A 19,994-nucleotide genomic window follows, 5' to 3' on the forward strand; every position below is an offset into this window, starting at 1 on the left:
TGGAACATCAGAGACAACCGGAAGTGTTGCTAGGTGATACCGCAGCGCGCTCTCGTGGCCGAACGGCAAAAGTGACGCTCGTGCTGCGTCCCACAGAGAGGCGCCTCGTTCGAATGTACCGTAACGAGCTCAGTGCGCTGAACGGAGACCCGAAACTGGTTGGAGGGCGACGTTAGCGAAGCTACGCTGTCCCGTCCCCTTCCAGCGAGCAGTGGGAGATGGCGACCAACGAAGAAACGACTCCTCGGTGGAAAACAACGATCATAGTCAGTACGTCACTGCAGGTAACGGTCAAAGTTAAACATTTAGTTTGGTTGCAGATATCTGTTGAACTAATAGCGTGAGCAACATGGGGTTTCTACAGGCTTTCTTTGTCCGCCTGCCACTGTGGCTGGTGGATTTTTACATCTAATGTATTTTTTTAAGCTGGTGAGTGAAATAAATATACGTGTCGCTTTGCAAATGTTGCAATTAGCTATTTCCCGACCCCGTTGTGCCAACTATCTACTTTAGCTAGCTTAACGCTGACTCATTAAACTTCGTGTAACATTAATTATGTTTGTTTATCACCAGAATCACGGCGCCAACAGGATGCTCAGCGCGCAGCAGCACCGACTCAGGTTTTCAGACAGTGTCGAGTCCGGAGCCTTTATCTTCCCGCTGTCAGGTAAACCTGCTGCGTTTAGATGACCTCATCCTCCACGAGACCAACCACAGAGCCCTCTACGTTCATTTAAACCACTATACAACATTAACTTCGCACAAACACAGGGCCTCGTTCTTCTTACCAAGAATTGTATTCTTAAACCCGATTTACGCAGTTTTCACGAAGTTTTTGCCATTCCCCAATGTTTTCTTATTTCTACACACACTCAAGAGCACACGTTTGTGCAAAAATAATTATTTTATTCAATTCTGAAGGTGTAAAATACGGTAGGATTTAAATTACAATAATTGTATCATTTATTATCTTGTTCAATTATTATTTTCATTATAAAAAAACATTATGGTCTTTTAAAATAAAACATGTCACAAGGTCATGTTGCTCAGCCGATGGGACACCTGAGTGCTTTGTTTCCCATTTGTGCTCCATTGCGCTGGTCCAGCTCAGATAGCTGAGCAAGCCTCTCCACCTCAGTGGCCCCATGCATCTTGTGTGAGTGTTATTTTATATCCACTACTGATGCTACGTATGTGTTTGCTGCAGCAGGCTTGGAGTCCGGTTGTACACCGTCTTTAGATTTCCTTCAGTTGAGCGTGTGCACACGGCGCTGCCCCTGGCCTTTCTTAAGAACACATGTAAGAAAATACGTAAAGATATTGGTGAATGGTCTATAGTACTTGGACTGGCTGCTCACCTGAAACAAAATCTGTATCCTGTATTTTTTTAAATCAGGCTCTATTTTTCTCTGTCATGACAGCTTTTTCAATTCACTAGTGACGATATTTACAATTATCCTGATAATGGAAATTCTCCACGATCAATTTATTGTGAGTGCTTTTTTTATCGCCGTCTGTGACAAACAACCTATCGTCCCATGCCTAGTTGACTGTTGAACTTGTGACAATTATAACTTACTTCTATAACTCACTCGTCTAGGTACTGCATTTCTGTTGGTCGACCCTCAAGACCACCTGGAGCATTTTGAGGAAACTGGACTCATTGAGAGGATAAAGACTTTTGTGCAAGTGCACAGGAACAGCTTTCTCCTTCTCTTCGCCCCCTTTAATGGGAGAAGGGAGTTGGAGATCCTGTCGGTGATTCAGCACAGGTTGTTGAGTCTTTACCTCCTTGTTTTGCTTGACTGACACTAATGTAACCAGGGTTCTCGTTATGATTTCATAGATGTGTTTCTAAGCGTCATATTATTTGTCTTTTTCCCTTTCAGATTCTTTGGCAGCAATCTGAGGATCCTGCCTGTGCGAAACAATGCTGAGGTGGTCAAAGGAATGTTGACTATTGCAAAGGTAATGAAAGAGCTTAAAAACGTAAAACGTTATTTGGTCGTTCTGGATTATACAGTAAATGAGACGTGCTGTTGTTCCCCCATTATACTTTGAAGACAGTGAAGTCTCATGTGTTTGCAGGCCACCAGTAAGCCTCATGTAGAGCGTATCCGTGAGCGCATGTCTCTGGCTCGGGCTCGCATCATTGAAAGCAGTCCTGTGTGGGAGAAGCTAAGAGACGTTCTCTAAAGCTCCAGCATCCAAACACTTAATACTTGTGTGGTTTGATTTGATGCTAAACAGTTCAGGCTAATCTAAAAGATGAGTTTCAATGTATTTGTGTCATGTTTTTATTTTGTATCAGTCAAACAGAAATAAAACAGTGTTATTATACAAATAAGCCAGCGGTCTGATGCGAGCACCTGGATTTAGTTTGGGATCTTCAGCTTTTCCTCTGTGATCTCTTCGATACGGACGATAAGACTCTCCATCAGGTCAAATGTCACCAAAGCACTCTGCAACACCTGCGACACATGAGAGTCGTCAGCCTGCGAGTCCTGCAGAGGCCACAGTCAACATGATAATCAATAGCAAAGTGTGTGTACCTGGTGCTGGACCTCTGGGGACATATTGGACATGTTCTCATCCTTCACTCTTATGTTTTTGACTAATCCGGTGGACCTGGCAGCCTCTCTGGCTTCTGGGGAGGAAAACAGGGAACAGTTTATTGTTGCATCATCATCTCAAGGTCATTTCAATGTCACCTTCTTTTACACAGACTAGCAGCGAATCCCACCTTTTGCTTTTAGCTTTTGAGCCTGCCTCAGTGCCTTCAGTTCAGCAGAATAACGCCCTCTTGAAAGGCTGATGCACACACGCAGCATTTTCAGGTATTCGTCTTTCATCCTGCACAGCTCTTCCCACACATCTGTCTGCATGTAGGAGGAGAGAGTCAGCTGTGTGCATTAACAGGCAGGCTGGCAGTGTTAGAGTTAGACGGACTTACAGAGCTCCTCAGCTCCTTGTCTCTGATGAGGAGGTAGCGTAGAAGAGTCAGACACTCCATTATCCTGGACAAATGGACGAACACACGGCATTGCTTATTGTCCCACATTTATGTTGTACTTCTAAATCAACTTATTTTAGCTTCATTGTAGTTTGTAGGTTCAAAACGTTTCTGTAGTTAATGGATTATGGCGAGTGTAGACTCAACTAAAACATGTCAGGCAATTGCATTTCCATATTATCATCCATAAAATCATCAAAATGATGGTCTTAAAATGGCACTAAAATATACTGGAGTCATTTTACATTTGGTTAAGAAACAAATCTTTACATTTCTGTTTTTTTAGCGAGCATCCTCTTAAGTTAAAAACAAATAATCAAACAACCTTAAATTACAAAATCATAGGGTCTCCCTGCATAATCAATGAAAAATAAATTTGAAAAAATGACATCATTGTGTGAGTCTTTAATTATATGATACTTCCTGTATCTTTTTAAATTCGGCTCGATTTTGTACTTTTCCACCATGATGGTGAGCTAGACAACCTTTTCAGGTCACAATACTGAGGAAATCATGGAAATTCACCAGGATCAGTTTATTGTGCGTTGATTTTATCCCGATCCCTGACAACATCTTAGTCCTCTTAGGTCTGTATGTTACTCATGTTACTTACCTGTCCATACCGTTCAGCAGATCTGTTTCACCACCTTGTGGTAAACACAACACCAGTCCCAACAAGGAGAGGAACTCCTCCCCCAGGAACCCTTTACTGGCCCCGCCCGGCTGGAGGAGAGTTAACATAGGTTAAACTTCTGCAGATAGAACCAGGAGACAGTCGAATACAGCAGCAGGCTGTTAGATTCTCATGAAAGATAGTAATACAGTATAGTCTCCTTTTATCTCACCTCCATCGCACAATCAACTTGATTCCTGATGTTCTTTATTATGTAACTCTCTACTCCTGCATGGTTGCTGGTTTTTAACATGCACCTGCACAGAAAATAGGACTTTAGTTTATTATAGACTTAGAAAAAGATGAAGTTGCAGAAAATGCAAAAATAATTCAGCAAAGAAAATTAGAACATAACGTGAAGTTAAGTTGCATTAAAAAAAAATAGGTTTGTTTTAAACCCAAAACGTGATGCTTTCTTAAATCTAACCGTTTGTTGCCAGAACTAATGGATAATATATTTGAATATAATAAAAGCACATGTGAATTTAAAGCAGGTAACACAAAATCAGATGCTAATTATCTTGTATTTACACTAATCTAGTCCAGAGAAATCATGCAGCCTAACGGGTTTCTAAAAGTGCTGCTGACACACCGTTTGGTTCTCTTACCTGAAGAACTTGTGCTTTGCTTGAACATCTAATTTATTGATGAAGAGCTGGAGAACTTCTAGTCCTGATTCTCTCTGGGGAAGCAGTGACCACACCAAAAAAGAATATTTAACATTCATAGGAATTCAAATTAAGGTTCTCTTCTACAGACATGTATACTCACCAAATGTTGCATTGGACAGTCGGTGAGAACTTGCCGCAGTTTCTGTGAATTTGAGAAGAAGTCTGTGATTACAATAAATCAATCAGCTGCATAGTGCTGACTCATGTTTTGGTCACAATGATGATATTTATAGTAGGAGTAGAGGTCCATCCATCCATCGTCTACCACTTATCCTGTATTCAGGGTCGCGGGGGGGCTGGAGCCGATCCCAGCTGTCATTGGGTGAAGGCAGGGTTCACCCTGGACAGGTAACCAGTCTATCTGACATGTAGAGACAGACAACCATTCACACTCACATTCACACCTACGGGACATTTAGAGTCACCAATGAACCTATCCCCATCCTGCATGTCTTTGGACTGTGGGAGGAAGCCGGAGAACCCGGAGAGAACCCACGCTCACACGGGGAGAACATGCAAACTCCACACAGAAGGAGCCCGAATCCAACCTGGGAATCGGACCCTTTCGCTGTGAGGCGACAGTGCTACCCACTACACCACCCTGTACCGCGGCTGGTGCTGGTCTTACCTGTGGTGCACTATAGAAGCTCTTCAGTTCCAGCAGACTCAGCGGGAGGCTGCCGTCCTGCACACTCCCCAAGCTGGTTCTGTAGAGTGCCTGAGAGAAAACACACCGTTAAACCTGAGAAAACTGACCTCGGCGTCTCTGAAGAGTGTTCCCACACGTTGGTGTGGCCTTACCAGGCCTTTGAGCAAGTGGGATTCCTTTTTGCTGTCAAAGAAAAGAAGATAATGATGCCGATATGAAATCAATCATGTTAAGACGAGAATAATTTGGTGTGTGTCGTGACAGCGTACCTACTGAGTAGCTGATGGATGTAGTCCATGTTGCACTGGAGAACAAATACAGGACTGGAACGGCAGGAAACGGTACGAATGAGCACGGCGTCAACAGTCTCACCATATTTATGACTTTTCATGTCTCACCTGAAAACTGCCGGGAAGCTGTCGATGGTGATGAGCTGGACGAACAGCAGATAAGCCAGACAAGCTCTTGAGTCCTCGGACTGACTGTTGTCCACCTGGGTGTTTTTCCTCAGAGGGCTGAAGAACAGCAGCTCTGACAGAGACTCTTCGATAGCAGGGAGCGTGACCTGCAGTGGTGCACAGGGTCATCCATCAAGTCACTGAATACCAGCCCCTGATCGGCTGCTTTCCCACTGATGGAAAAGGAAGGACAACTCCCTCTTACCATTATCTCGGTTGCAAAGAGCCACATGGAGGATTTTCTGTCCCGGTTCAGCTCGGCCTCGAGCAAAGGCTCCCTCAAGCTCCTCATGCAGCTGCAGAATACCACAACCAAGCCTTTTACTTCTCTTTGTCATCAGTGCTTCAACACGGTTCCTATTTCATCATTCTAATATGACAAGTGGTGTTATAGCCTTTTTATTACCACTAGAGGGAAAAAAACGACACTTTTACTGTAAAATGATTAAAGTTGACACATAAATAATGATTATTTGAACTGAAACGTCTCAAGCAGTAATTTTATAACGTTGCTCTGCCTTGAAGCCAGCCGAACGCAGAGGCAGGAACCTACAACTTGAGAAGCTCCGTCCTTAGCTCCTGATCCTCAGAAGTGATGAGCTGCTTTCCAGGTTTCACCTTCACCTCCTCTATGAACGGCTGCGTGAGCGCAGCCAGGGCGCCGTAGCAGCGACACACACCGTGCTCGTCGGCCTCCTCCTGCTGCCGGCTGTAAGGCACCGGCAGCCGGGACAGCTGCTTCTGCAGGGCGCTCAGAGCCGAGCCCACCCAGGAGGCCTTCCTCTCATCCAGCCGAAGCAGCACTTCACAACACACAGGGTTATTGTTTGCGTTAATGCACAGCAGAGGGAGCCAAACCCCATTTAAAAACAAATATTTGCCAGTAAACCAACCATGAATCCATCTAGAGGGAGTCAGTAAGTACGAATGCAGTCTAATTGTCCTGCAATAAATCCTCCCTACATGGAAGTTTGTGTTTAGCTGTCAGTTTGAAGGCTTCTGTCGAGCATTATACTGACAGGTGTCTCTATTATTTTGTCCATCCCATTTATTTCACTGGGGGTAGGCTAAATACCAGAAACACCTCCATCCACGACTACCACACACCCATTGACCCGCATGACTGATCCCAGACATGCTTGTTGTGCCTATGAAAGGTATAAGTACATCAAGGAATAAATACTTTTTATAAAGGAAACATTAATAAGGTTTAAAGCGCTTGCATTGTAAGAGCTGCTACAGCATTATGTCTCTTTGTCTTAACATGAATTTGAAAGATCATGTGACATGTATGATACGAAATTGTTTGCATAATGTCATAAAGGCTTGTCACCACTTTCCATACATTTTGCAAGAGTTACAGGTGTCGTACAAAGTTGAGTGTGTGTGTATGTGTGTGTGTGTGTGTGTGTGTGTGTATGTGTGTGTGTGTGTGTGTGTGTGTGTGTGTAGGCATCAAGAGTTGTTACCTGTTTGAAGGTGTGGAACCAGGACTAAGATGGTCTCAGAAATGGCCCCTGGATCCACGTCTTCTACTAGTTCCAGCAGGCTCTGCAGGAGTTCACTGGGCCTGCAAGTCTACAGAACATCACGTCTAATGAATAGGAAGTAGGTGTCACTGTATGGATGAGCTGCTGGTACCTACCATGGTCAGGTGAGTGATGGCAGCCTGGCAGTGATCAAGACTCTTCTCTTTTTTAGCTTCATTTACAAGAGATGCCATGAGAACGCAGCCCATAGACTTCACGACCCCCTAAAAGCAAGCGAACACAACCAATATACAATCAATATTACCGTTACACTTTCATTTACCTGTCATTTCCAGGTGCCTCCAAACAATTATGTAATTTGATACAAGGGAAAATGCCCTTTGCAGATAGAAAACTAAATTTAAAGTCAAGTAAATATTCATTCATCACACGTTCATTATTGGAATCAAAATGCTTTTAAGTGCATACTTGTAGACAGCGTTTGCATGCTCAGCTGAACTGGTGCATGCTGAGAGTCTTTAGGTACAAGAGCACTCAATCAGAACATACATCATGGACATGCAGTTTTTGTTGGTATGCTCTGGCTTTAATAGCGGTCTCCCTCCACGACCAAGTTGTCAACGTTGAAAGCCGGGAATTCTCATTTAATAATCAATCATTTGAAACGCTTGAGATAGTTTTGGCCTCAGAAACAGGAAGGAGTAAGAAATGACACATGCTTCTAAAAGTGGGGCGGTGGGGAAACCGAGGGCACTTAGAGGAGCGCCGTATCGAACAGGGTTATCAGTGGAGCGAGAAATCTGACTGGAGATCTGCTTGTTTCCTCCCCGTACCTCGGGGTCAAGAGGCCAGCTCGGCACGGAGCGGTGGCTGCATGTTAATGTTTGGGTCCGCTTCAGTAGCCAGGCGGCTGCGGTGTGACTGTGTGTGCATGCTTTTAGTGCTGTATGACAGATTCACACTGAATGTCAGCGTCACATGTGTAAGGCATGAGGATGGAGCTGCTGGGTCTCGGTGGTGCTGATGGTGGAGGAGAAATACCTGGTTCTTCTCGTCCTGAAGGAATTTCACTAGTTGTGCTCCGTCTCCCTGAGCCAGACAGGCGCATCCCAAACTCTTGAACTGCTGATAGTCCTCCGGCTTCAAGTCGTCTTCTGGAGTATTTCGCTAAATACAAGATGGAGGCAGAACATCTTTTTATTCTCAGTATGAATCATTACAATATTTCTCATCAAATTGATTATTTGACATCTGTTTTTATTTTGATGAGTCGCATGTCATGAATGAGGAGGGTGCATGATACAATGCAGACTGCCAGCAACTAATGCATCAAAGTAGATGTTATTTGATGGATTTTTTAAAAGGACCAACAAAGGTTCCCCCTCGTTTGAAGTTAAAACGGCATCGTTGGAATGAGATGGGCTAATTGTACTACAGTGAGAGAATATTGTTGACTTACCCATCTCTGGATCACGTCCTTCACCTGGTCTTCATTCATTATCAGTGTGTCCTCGGCCCTCGCAGGCAATCCTATTATCAATATGTCTTTATTCAACGCTCCACAATAGATGGCAGCTAAAGCTATGGAACCAGTGCAGCACCAGTATGAAATGACCAAACGCGTCGCGAGGGAGCGAGATTGTCTGTGAGGAACCCCGACATAAACCTCTTATCTCCCTTTGTGCTTGACATGTAATAGGATTAAACCAGAGCACTTCTGTGTGATCACAGAGAACGTGGAACAGTCTGGAAGGATCCAGTTCAATGACACTTGCAGTTCTGTGGAATAAATAGTGCAGGAGGTCCGGCTCACCGGAGACCCCTCTGGAATAGTCCTGTAGTCCAAGTCCACTGAATTTGTTTATTGTTTAGCGGCTCTACTACCCACTTACAGTCAGTCTGTCATCACAGTCATAATTCATATACATTTAATCTTGATGTATATGGAAAAGAGTGAAAGAATCCTTTTTGTCATTTTGCCTAAAGTACATTTAATATCTTCACTCCCCTGTGAACCATGAACGTGAATGCAGCTGTCTCACCTTATAATGAGCTGGTTGGTTTAACTGTAAATCCTCGTGTTTGTAAATGACTGTTAACCATTAGATAAAGTATGTGTAGGTGGTATAGATCGCTAAATTGTGTTTTCCCATCCTTTCCAGTCTTGAATGTGATAATGTGTCCTTGAAGTGAAATTATAGATTTCATGAAACACAATCGATACATTAACGATAAAAGGAACGTCCTCATTCAGATTCTCAGACAATCTGAATTGAAAGGAATTCTGTTTATGTTAATACCCCAGTGCAGTTAAACTATTACATGTTCATGTGCATTCAAGTAAACGTACGCATAGCTGGAAACATTATCCATTGTTTCTCTATGATTTCACTGGAAACTGTGATGTACATTTAAAGCTCTAAATTAAAGGTGCAGTGTGTAGGATTTGGCGGCATCTAGTGGTGAGGTTGCAGATCGCAACCAACTGAAACTTGTGTGTGCCGAGCGTGAAGGAGACCTACGGTGGCCAATGAGTGGCGCAATCTAGAGCCAGTGTGTGATTTGTCCATTCTGGGCTACTGTAGAAACATGGCGGACTCCGTGACGACGACCCACTGTGTGTGTAGATAGAACTGGTTCACTCTGTTCTATTTCTGCCAGTAGAGCCCCTTCATGCTACACACTGTTTGAATGGGAGACTTCTCGGCACTCTTTATTGTATTTAATTACATACAGGAGTGTACAAAAATCAACTTTACCATGTGGTTATTTCATATACAGACATCATATTTATTGTTTTAATTACCAGTAAACATGCTACATCATGATATATATATCATTAAGGGGATATAAAATGATTTGTATGGGGACAGAAGAATTTTTCCACATCGCTCAGGCCTCAAGAACATCATGTCTGATTTTGTTATTGTGTTTATCACAACAATATGATTTGTGAAAAGGTCAACTATGAGTTGAAGTTATTTCAGTAGAACGACTGCTGTGTTCCTCTGAATAAGACGTTCTGACAGAGGAAGTATTCGTTTGGCCTCCCTATCACGAGCAGCACTGATCTGAGCCTCATTGTGATTTGACAGTTTATTAGAGAAATAAATCCACCAGAGACGTTCGCTGCATTTTCTTCCTAATTAAATGGAAGAGCCTGTTGTGCAGAGAAGCACACGGATTAGGAATGCCTTTCAATGATCGCTTAATGACAACATACTGCTCCTCTCTGTCAGCACAAAGGCTTCAAAGGCTTGTGTGTGTGTAATATAATAGAGGGACAATCACTGACTTCCTGCTGCAGCCGACAGCTTCAGTAAAGAAGCAGCTCAAGTCCTGATTTCCAGTGGCCAGGCAGAGAAGCGTGTTTGAACGGTTGGATTTAGCCGACATCTGCTGCTCAGGTTTGCTCTCTGTATTGCTGTGTGATGAAAACCAAAGCCACAAAGCAAACACACTGCTCTCACTCCATGTTTGTCCCGCATTTTGTCTTAATTGCTGGCTGATGAGGGTTTTTTTACAGTGGATGCTGAGTGCAGGAAATACACATGTAAATAAGACCCATCAGTACGTGTGTATGATATTATATGTCTTCTCATACGTTCGATTGCTGAAAGATCCTCAAATTACTCAAATCAAAATAATCATTTTGTAATTGGTTGAATGAAATTGAAATACAAATTAATTTTACATTATAATCATTGAACTAGACATAGAATAATAATAATATTGTAATAAAAGTAATGGTGTATTATGACAACAAAATGTCATTAAAGATGTCATAGTATATTATGTATTAAAAATATGTAAATGAAGTAATTAAATATAGGTAATGTTTAACTCCTTGAATCAGGCACATTGATTTAAAACATGATGAAAATTGTGAACATTTTCAATAAAATGTTGTTGTATGCTATTTTAAAATCATAACATAGTGTCATAAAAACAGCATCATATTTTGTAAGAAAAAAGAATTGTATTGTACACCATAATTGTAAAGTGTATTGAGACCATGTACCATGGTGATTTTGCACTTTAAATAATAAATTGATTGATTGATTGATTGATTGGTTGATTTATTGGTTGGTTGATTGATTGATTGATAATAAATTCAGACAACCTCACAATAAAAAATCCAAATATGGAGAAATGATGTAATACATAGTCATAGTATAGTATGGCAAAAGTCCACAAAATTCATAGAATGTTTTAAAAGCTGATTAAAAAGTCTAGCTTAGCATAAAAACTGAAAACTGTAGAGGTTGCTTGCTGGACAATGATTTTGTCTTCAAATGTATAAGAAATCGCATATACATAAATAAACACTGGCAAATATTTTCAGTTCAACACGTAAAAAAAGTATTTGCATTTCAAAACAGAACAGAATAAACTTTGTCTGCTCTTTTTCAGCCCTAATATAAACCACGTTGATACGGATGTGTTTATGTGCACCATCTCTGTGATCACAAACTGTAACTTCAAACGCAGCTCCACTACATTTGAGCACTGCGTTTACCTACGAATGCAAAGAGAATGAAGATACTGAAATGTATAATTAAATGACACACAACAGCGACTACAGGGAGGCTAGTAATGCTGTGTGTATTGTATGAGGAGATGTTCCAGTGTGAAATCTGACCCTGAGTCTGCTGCTTTACACCTGCACGTTATCTTCCACTATAAGTACATTTGTTTGGAAGCTCAGACTAAAGTATCCATTCCATGAGCGATCTTCAGGTCAGGTCCTGTATGACAGTGTGCTGTCTAGGCATGTGGGGAGCGGTCGGCAGTGTTTGGAGGCATACAGGTATCACAGGTCACTGATATCACATTTCCATTTATATTTCATTTGCTGGACGACAACAACACAGTTGTGTAACCAGCTGTGTAGAGGTCCTAGCTTAGGAGGAGTGTTCATTTTAAACGTGCTTTTCTCTGATGAAACGTGGATGTAGCTCAACGTTTATACACGTTTATACATCCTGATGAAACACGGTCACGGTGGTATTCGTTTGGTTTCTGGTTGAAAGAGAGAAGCAGGAACTAGAGTTTTATTATTGCATTATTAGTCTGAAAGGCTAACTCGTTGTGCTCATGTTAATTCATGTACACTATTCCTTTTAAATAAATAAATACAAATACAAACAAAAGCAGACTGACTGTATCAGTTCAGTTGCTCCGTAGATAGCACAGTATTTATTTATGGAGCAGTCTAGTGTACAAACAGGCAGCAGTCCTCAGAGAGCGAGATAAAGCCTCTCCATTTTCCCTTTCCATCCCGTCGTTCCTTGGTGACCTTTTAGAGAGCAAGAGGTTCTAAGTGAACTATTTATCCAGCCGGCTTCCCCCGGAGGCCTCCGCAGACTGCTGCTGGCTCTCCTGTCTGCCCCAAAACCTCCCGGGCCCCGCTGTGCTTGTCAAGAAAAGCCTCCATGTTTCGGGCCTCTCCCACGGGTGCTGCTTCAGCCTCCACTGCTGCTTTCTCTGCCGGCCAGATGAATTTGATTTTAAGATAGATATTTTTTTCATATCGTCCAGATTTGCTTTGTGATTTCTGCTTCACTATTTCATCTAGAGGATCTCAAATTCCAAACCACGTAAAAAAACATGTTTTCTAATTTACACCAAGTGGTATTGGTACGGGAAAGAGCTGAAAACGTAGATTTACAAGAAGAAATTAGTGGAAAAAACACTGGATTTGTTTGATTTTTTTAATCATTCAAGCTATCTGGCTGTTAAAGTTGAGCTGAAATGGTCATATTGTCATATTGTGCACCTATTTAAAAGTTCATGCTGAAAAAATGACCCCCAAAAAATGTATTTCTTCATATTTTTCAAAATCCAATATCTATTTCTTCTCTGAAAACAAAATATGACACATGTTTACATCAGCTATACCAACGAAATTCAACCAATAATATCATGACATCCATCCATCAGCAGTCAATCTTTTGAACAATCATATTAAATTCCTCCCAACGTTACGTCCCACCTGTCTGTCCGGTTTCACTCAGAATCACCGTACGGAAGATACATACTCTCACGTAAAGGACCAGTGTGAAGAACTTCAGCCGGATTTATAGACTTAATATTCATGACTATGTTTTCATTCGTGTACAATGACTGATCCTTCATATCCATACGGAGCTGCTCCTCTCCTCACGTTTCTACAGAAGCCTGAAAGGGACAAATCAAACCAGGGCTCCAGCCTTTGGTGTTTTCTGTTACTTGGAGGCTGTAGTTCTCAGAGGAGCAATGAGCAGAGAGGTATTCAGTCAGCTACAATCTGCAATCTCAACAATGCCACTAAAACGTACACAGAATCATCACAACAACACTATTATTATTATTATTACTATTATTATTATTATTATTATTATTATTTTATGTAACTTTAATGCATGTAAATCCATTCCTTCCATGTAAAACTGGGGCCAATTCACGGCCTGTGAGCCAACTGGAGCCCGTTGTGGATTAAAAAAAACTGATATGGCTTAGTTTAAACACAAAATATAGAAACATTAATTATTAGAAACTAATATTTTCCCATCAGACTTACAGATTTACACCTTACATTTACATTTGCATGTAATCTTTAAAGTGGACAGAAACCAATATCTAACTTGAATTATTTACAGATTTACACATAACATCAGAATATTTTAAGTGGACAGTTACGCCATGCATTGTGGTACAGTTTAAAGATATTTATTAAATTAATTTTTTAAAATTTTATTGTAATTTTTGGGCACAACAATAAACGACTGTAATATCAAAACATTAAACTGTTCATCAGCGTTTTTTTGCAAGAAAATGTATTTTCTATTCTTTAACTGGTCTGGAAACAATTATTTTCTAGTAGTATAACAGGTGAAAAACTCAACATTTATTATTGTCACATCACTATTCTCTAGATACCGACCACAATCAACAATGATGGAAAAGCTTGTATCAGAGTGTTATCTGAAGACAGAAATGTTAAAACCTCAGCAGATTAAACTGAAACTGTCTCCACGGCGACGTCCCAGCAGCAGAGGGAAAGCTGGAGGTTAAATAGTCTTCGTTCCTTCTTCTCTCGCTGATGGTCTGCCAGTAGAATATCTGTGTATGTTTAGGGGGAGGAAGAGACCCCAGTGAACGGAGAGCTAATGGAGACGGTCGACTCACAAGGGACGGACTTGACCTTGGCCCCTTTTTGTAAAAGCTTTGCCCCGTAGCAAACAATGGCAGGGAGGGGCCGGCGGCTCTGAGTGTGTGAGCGGCTTTAGTGACCATTTGTTTGTGCTCTGGCAAAAGGCTGTCTTTTTCACATCCTTCAACACGGCGTAGAGCTGCTTCATGCAGCCGTGTGCTGTGAGGTGAAAGCTCCCAAGGTGGGACAAAGGCCCGGGCCGGCGGGACGCCGCCATGTTTCCTGGGCTGCAGCTTCTGTCTGCTATCGAGCAGCGCTGAGGGAACTCAACAAATCCATACGGCCTGGACCGTGCAGAACTCCACCGCCTGCTCAACCTTTTGTAAATCGGCATTTTGATGACAATTCCCTGTGTCGACTTGTTCCCAATCAATACACACAGAGCGGACGCCTTAGCAGACACAGATAACCGCTGCTTGCCTCGCTGTATCTCTGGGCTGTGGAGACTGACACCCTGTCTGACTGATCAATAAGCAGCGCGTGGCCCTGTGCACAAGCTCGGCCCTGCCCACTCTGCTATCACACACACTCGGTTTCCCCCGGCAGCGGGGGGGAAACTGCCCAGCAACTCCCCAAGGTGGACGAATCGGAGATGTTACATGTGAACTGGCTGTCAAAACGATTCTGTCATCTCCCCTTCTCTCCGGTGTTTAAAGATGCTGACACACTGTGTTTGGGGTACCAATGTCTTGTTTGGAAGTGATGGAGGCTTTTAGCCTTTTTCTTTTTTTTCTTTTTTTTTCAAACTCCCTTTATCCGTTTAAGTGTTCACTCAAGTGTTCAAATTTCTATTTCACCTGCCACAGATGTCTCCTGGCACATTCTGCCCACTCACAGCATCCTTTCAGGTCATCTGATGCGGACCCTTATTTCAATTCACTTAACTTTATGTGGAATCCTTTCTAGTTATGAAGGTCATGTTATGTTTGAGATACTACGTCATTAACTTATATTGTTTCCGATTCATTACATTTGTGACAGCTATCCTAAAAATGAAGTTTAAAGCAATTTTTTTTCACTCAACTAATCAACAGATCCTTTCTATTTATTTCAGGTGATGTTGAATGTTATCAGTGGGCCGACAGCTCTGAGTAAAGATACGGCGCTGAGTAAAGAAGGCCAGATCAGATTCAGTTTGGGCTCATTAATGTTTCAGAGGATGCCAGAGGGAGAATGGGAGAGTCACTGCAACGCCGGGATCCATTTCCTTTGACGGTGGCTTTGTCATTTTGGATCAATCCCACCGAATGCAGGTCTGTTGTAAAGCGGCTCGCCTTTAATGGAGTCACTGACAACATACTGGCACACGATGAAAAGATTTAGAGAGACTGGCTCACCTTTCATTTAGGTAAATTAACCTCTCCTTCTTGGCATCTTAAATATGGAGGGGGGCATATTAATATAGCATTAATATAGTAATTATTCCCCTCACTTTCTGGCCTGGTCTTGCCCCGGCTACAGCCCAGTAGACCTCTGGGGCTGTGGAAGTACTTACCATCCTACTCCTCTATGCTGGGATCCCCACAATGTCATTACTGTGCTTTGATCCTGCTGCAGTCTGACACATGACCACACAGACCCCTGAATGGGCATTAGTGCAGGCTTCAGCACACCCAACATCTGTGCCTCCCAGCACTGCCACCGCTCAAATCATTCATTAAATCAGAACACAAAAAGTAACTTTACTTGAATGCCTCAGCATAAATATTTCATCGTGGCTGAGAATAAATCTTTGTCATTTTGCACTCCTTCCCCTTATAGATCTTCCTCGCCTCGCCCTCTCTCTCCCTCGCTCCGCTGTTCGGATACAGGCGCGCGCCCGGCTCGGTCATTTGTGAAACAGATCTTATGAATTTTTTAGAAAGATTCATAGCTGCAATCAGGCCCGGTTAAGGCTGTATCACACAGTAACATGTGCTGCCATGCTCACTCACAACTCATATGCTGTTTGCAAAGATAATACAGGCTGAGAGAGGTTTCATGTGTTTATCTGATAGAGGCCACGCTAAACATTCCTCTGTTACTACTTCCTTTACATTGTGTTTATTCATGCAAACAACACTGAATCAAAGTGGAATTTATGTGTCTTTTTGACACGGATGACAAAATGTGAAACAGACCCAGATTTAAATCAATTACAAATACAAAAGGCATGTGTGCATAAATGTTCAGGCAGCAATTACAAGTCTGTGTGGATGGTCAGGATTCTGTGCAATGATTGATTTAGTTTTCTGATTGTCTGATCTGACTTCAGGACTTTGACGTTGTCGTTTTTGAGAACATCCTGTCAAACTCTCTCTGTGTCTTCATGATTGATTGAACTGGACTCCAGAGGACTCAGGGTCTTGGAAATGGTCTTGCATCCACACTTTGAACCTTTGTCTTCTGTCTTAATATTGACTCCCCAAACGTTGGACTGGACCTTCCAGATGCAGGTGGATTCAAACTCCTCGGCTCCATTAATGTGTGAAAACAAGTATGTAGATGTTGTTTACTGTTCTTTTTATTTGACTTGTTTTCAAGCCAGAAAATGTCACATTAATATCATCAATATTGTAAAAGAATGAAATATAATAATACTTTGTATATATATATGTTTTCAATTAAATTGTTGATACAATACCTGACTTTTAGTACTGATATTAAAATGATCTCTGTACCTTATATACTGTATACATAAATAAATAATATTGTGCCAACCATGACCCATCTTCTTACTAATACTCAATGTTCCAACACAGTCCTGTTCTCACATTGACGGTATAGCACGCAAGGATTTATATGATGTATGTGTACTTTACGTACTGACTCCCAGCATATCAAACCTTTTACGAGCGAACAAGAAGATGCACACTAAAAGGCTACAAAACCCTCATTCTTGTCACTTGTGTTCAGGAGATTTCTTTTTTCCACGTGTTTTGTTCCCCTGAAGAGCAGAGAATCTTTTGTTATCAAGCCTTTTAGCCAGAGTGGATCCTTTTAATGTCACCTCCAGGATTCATATGTTATTAGACATGACTCCAGATAACAGAGGAAACCAGGCCAACAAAGCTGGAGAGAGAGACGGGCGAGAGCACAGAGGCAGTAAAAGGATTGAACAGAGATCCGTTTTGTACAGAATATAAGATGAAGTGTGAAAACCACCCAGAGAGCAGAGTGTGACACAGACACAAGTTCTTAGTGAGCGGCGGCAGAGCAGCCTTTCTGTTCCTTAGTGACAGCTCACATCCAAATTGTCTGTGATATGTAATGCTAAATGAACCGGATAAACATGTCTTTAAATGAGCGGACCGCCTTACCACCCCTCCCCTCTTTCATCAAACCTGTGGGTCCCCATCCCAGCCAGCCCCCCCCACACACCACCACCAGCCCCCCATGGACTCATGCTGTTCAGGGCCCCAGACCCTCAGAACAGAGCCCGCCTAATGGAAAGCTTTCAAGGCGGCTGGAGGAAAAATGTCGGCTCTCGTTTGGCCTCCACCATTCTTGTGTGTGTGTGTGTGTGTGTGTGTGTGTGTGTGTGTGTGTGTGTGTGTGTGTGTGTGTGTGTGTGTGTGTGTGTGTGTGTGTGTGGTCATGGTTTTAGAATCACACACACACACACACACACACACAAACACCTTGGGACATGCCATTATAAACAGGCCTGAAAGTGAAAACAACAACACTCCACCACCTCCACACACACACACACACACACACACGCCTGCATTGGCCTGCATGGATGTGTCATATTATATTGGGCAAATTATTATTATTATTATTATTATTATTATTATTGATAATAATAATCATAATCATAATGATAATAATAATTGGTATATTATTGTTATTATTATTATATGAATATTTGTATTATTATTATTATTAATAATAATAATAATACAAATATTCATAATAATAATAACAATTTGTTTTTTAACTTACATTACAAAGTGCTGGATAACATTAACCTAGAAACCGACAACCACAACAATGACAAAAAATATGATATAAATACATTATTAAATAGACAATGGTGGACATGCTGAAATGAGAGAAGTGAGGAAGTGATTTGTCATTCAATGCTTTGAAAGTTTGCACTTAGATTTAGAAAAGATCTCTGATTTCAACAGGCAGCCGATGCAGAGTAACAGCTGTCATGTAATACCATCGTACATCCCGTTAAAGGTTTCAAACAGTCTGTCTGCAGCCTTTTTTATTACAGCAGATGATAACTGCAATGCAATAAGTGCTAAATTAAGATGACATATATCACATTTATTTGTTGCGCGATGGAAATCCTAGACTTGATCTTTTTTTCTGTCATCTGCAAGAAAATGAATTCTCATCAAGTGGAAAATAACATCATTCTGTAATACTAAAGGTGCCGATGTTGAAATTCAGAGCATTTCTGTTGCCACCACATGGCTCCAAACATGGGCGACGACTGAGCCAACGGCTAGCAGCTAACAGGGCTAACAGCGTCTCCCTAAGGGGGAACCGGAGGGATGCCGCTACACTTCCGCGACTTATCAGCAGCAACCGCCAGTGCAGAGCGGCGGCCATGAGCTAGTAGGACTTGCTAATATGCGTATAACAGATTACAACACACTTGAGAGGGAGAGTGACTTCACTTCTCCGGTAGCCATTTTTGTAGTTTGTTGTGTACACGCGACATGTATTAGACTTCATCCTGGAGGGATCCTCCTCCGAGTCTCCCTGAGGCTTCTTGCTGGTTTCCCTTCTTCAGTGTGAGGGTCCATAAAGCCCTCTGAGGCACATTTGTGGGGCTATAAATCAAATCCAATTGAATAGTTGTTTGATGCTTTACTAGTACTTTGGATATCATATAGTGAGCATTTCACAATAGTCTAAACCGCTTATCCCAGCATGCAATGGGACAGAACTGATACACCCTACACCCAGATACATGAGCTCATTTTTCAAACTTGATAATAACATTGATAAATTGCTAAAGATGTTATGAAAAAGTCATCAGATTACATGTGCCATATAGAAGTCTGCATGGTGTGTGGAGGCGGTCCAGGGGAAGCGTGGCGTCGCCGCGGCTGCCAGAGGAAGCTTGTCAGCCCCAAAGAAGCCCGTCAGCTGCCTCGCTGGTGTCCCTTGTTATTATTTTCCTCTCATTCTGCTGCCTTTTCTTTGCCGAGTCATGAATAATTTGTGTCTACGCCTTGTTGCTTGATGACAGCTGTGCAGTTGGTTTGCAGTCTGTTTTTCAGATCAGGTGAATAATGAATAAGCCTCGGCAACAAAAGAGCCATGTCCTATGTGTGCCCTGCCTCTCTTCATCTGTCCCAGCTATGCTGGCGTGTCAACCGCTGGGGAGGGGACAGGTGAGCAGGGAGAAGGCTCTCCGATGCACAAAGTTTGCTATATGAAATGTGCATAATGTATGAAAACCGTCTTATTCATCTGTTCATCTTCCAAGAACTTCTCGCCATCATTTTACTGTACCGGAACATTTTAATCAGTGCTTTTTCTCCGACGCTTGCTGTTAGAAATCATGTCTTTGTAACTCGTCAAACCTGTGTGAAATCTGCTGATCGGAGCGTGAGAGCAAATACCACATTATTATTACAATATACACAACAGGTCTGCTCGCCCTCAGGGAAAATCTCATTTGCCCTCTCTCCATGGTGCTCTCTCATGACAGGTACGAATGAATCTTACCATTCAGACGTTGCTGAGTCCAGATATTTACTCTCGTTAGCTATCTGGGTGTGATGTGTGTATTATTATTAGAATCTATGAGGTAATGTGTCTCGTGTTTAGATTCTCCCCTTTAGTGCGTCAAGCTGAATTGCAGTTTCTGCTCTGGTTTCAAAAGGTGTGGTAAAAA

At 42.1% G+C, this 19,994-nt stretch overlaps 2 protein-coding genes across 2 annotated transcripts; one reads left to right on the plus strand and one right to left on the minus strand.

Moving 5' to 3' along the window:
• The first annotated feature begins 110 nt into the window (after positions 1-110).
• On the plus strand, positions 111-2,307 carry cUnh1orf146 (chromosome Un C1orf146 homolog). The gene is made up of 5 exons (XM_084011163.1): positions 111-284; positions 574-667; positions 1,601-1,772; positions 1,890-1,968; positions 2,089-2,307. Exons 1-5 carry the CDS (start codon positions 219-221, stop codon positions 2,194-2,196), a joined length of 519 nt encoding a protein of 172 aa, XP_083867289.1. The 5' UTR covers positions 111-218; the 3' UTR covers positions 2,197-2,307.
• Positions 2,294-8,596, minus strand: glmnb (glomulin, FKBP associated protein b). Its single transcript, XM_084011162.1, has 18 exons — positions 8,414-8,596; positions 7,996-8,121; positions 7,110-7,217; positions 6,934-7,042; positions 6,018-6,267; positions 5,670-5,760; positions 5,405-5,571; positions 5,276-5,329; positions 5,159-5,189; positions 4,986-5,075; positions 4,458-4,499; positions 4,295-4,368; positions 3,859-3,943; positions 3,627-3,736; positions 2,954-3,017; positions 2,744-2,879; positions 2,553-2,647; positions 2,294-2,471 (listed from the first exon to the last, which is right to left on the minus strand). The coding sequence occupies exons 1-18, from the start codon at positions 8,450-8,452 to the stop codon at positions 2,376-2,378; spliced, it is 1,767 nt and encodes a 588-aa protein (XP_083867288.1). The 5' UTR covers positions 8,453-8,596; the 3' UTR covers positions 2,294-2,375.
• Between the last annotated feature and the right edge of the window lie 11,398 nt (positions 8,597-19,994).

This window comes from Eutrigla gurnardus (assembly GCF_963514095.1).
Source record: "Eutrigla gurnardus genome assembly, chromosome: 6".
NCBI classification, from domain to species: Eukaryota; Metazoa; Chordata; class Actinopteri; order Perciformes; family Triglidae; genus Eutrigla; species Eutrigla gurnardus.

What these genes read in the sequence shown, in the direction of transcription:
- cUnh1orf146 (XM_084011163.1), top strand. Translation starts at nt 219, where the DNA reads ATGGCGACCAACGAAGAAACGACTCCTCGGTGGAAAACAACGATCATA. An exon ending in CTGTCGGTGATTCAGCACAG is followed by an intron (nt 1,773 to 1,889) that starts GTTGTTGAGTCT and finishes TTTCCCTTTCAG; the next exon opens with ATTCTTTGGCAGCAATCTGA. An exon ending in GAATGTTGACTATTGCAAAG is followed by an intron (nt 1,969 to 2,088) that starts GTAATGAAAGAG and finishes ATGTGTTTGCAG; the next exon opens with GCCACCAGTAAGCCTCATGT.
- glmnb (XM_084011162.1), bottom strand. Translation starts at nt 8,452, where the DNA reads ATGAATGAAGACCAGGTGAAGGACGTGATCCAGAGATGG. An exon ending in GCTTCTATAGTGCACCACAG is followed by an intron (nt 4,500 to 4,985) that starts GTAAGACCAGCA and finishes TCAAATTCACAG; the next exon opens with AAACTGCGGCAAGTTCTCAC. An exon ending in CCCCAGAGGTCCAGCACCAG is followed by an intron (nt 2,472 to 2,552) that starts GTACACACACTT and finishes CATGTGTCGCAG; the next exon opens with GTGTTGCAGAGTGCTTTGGT.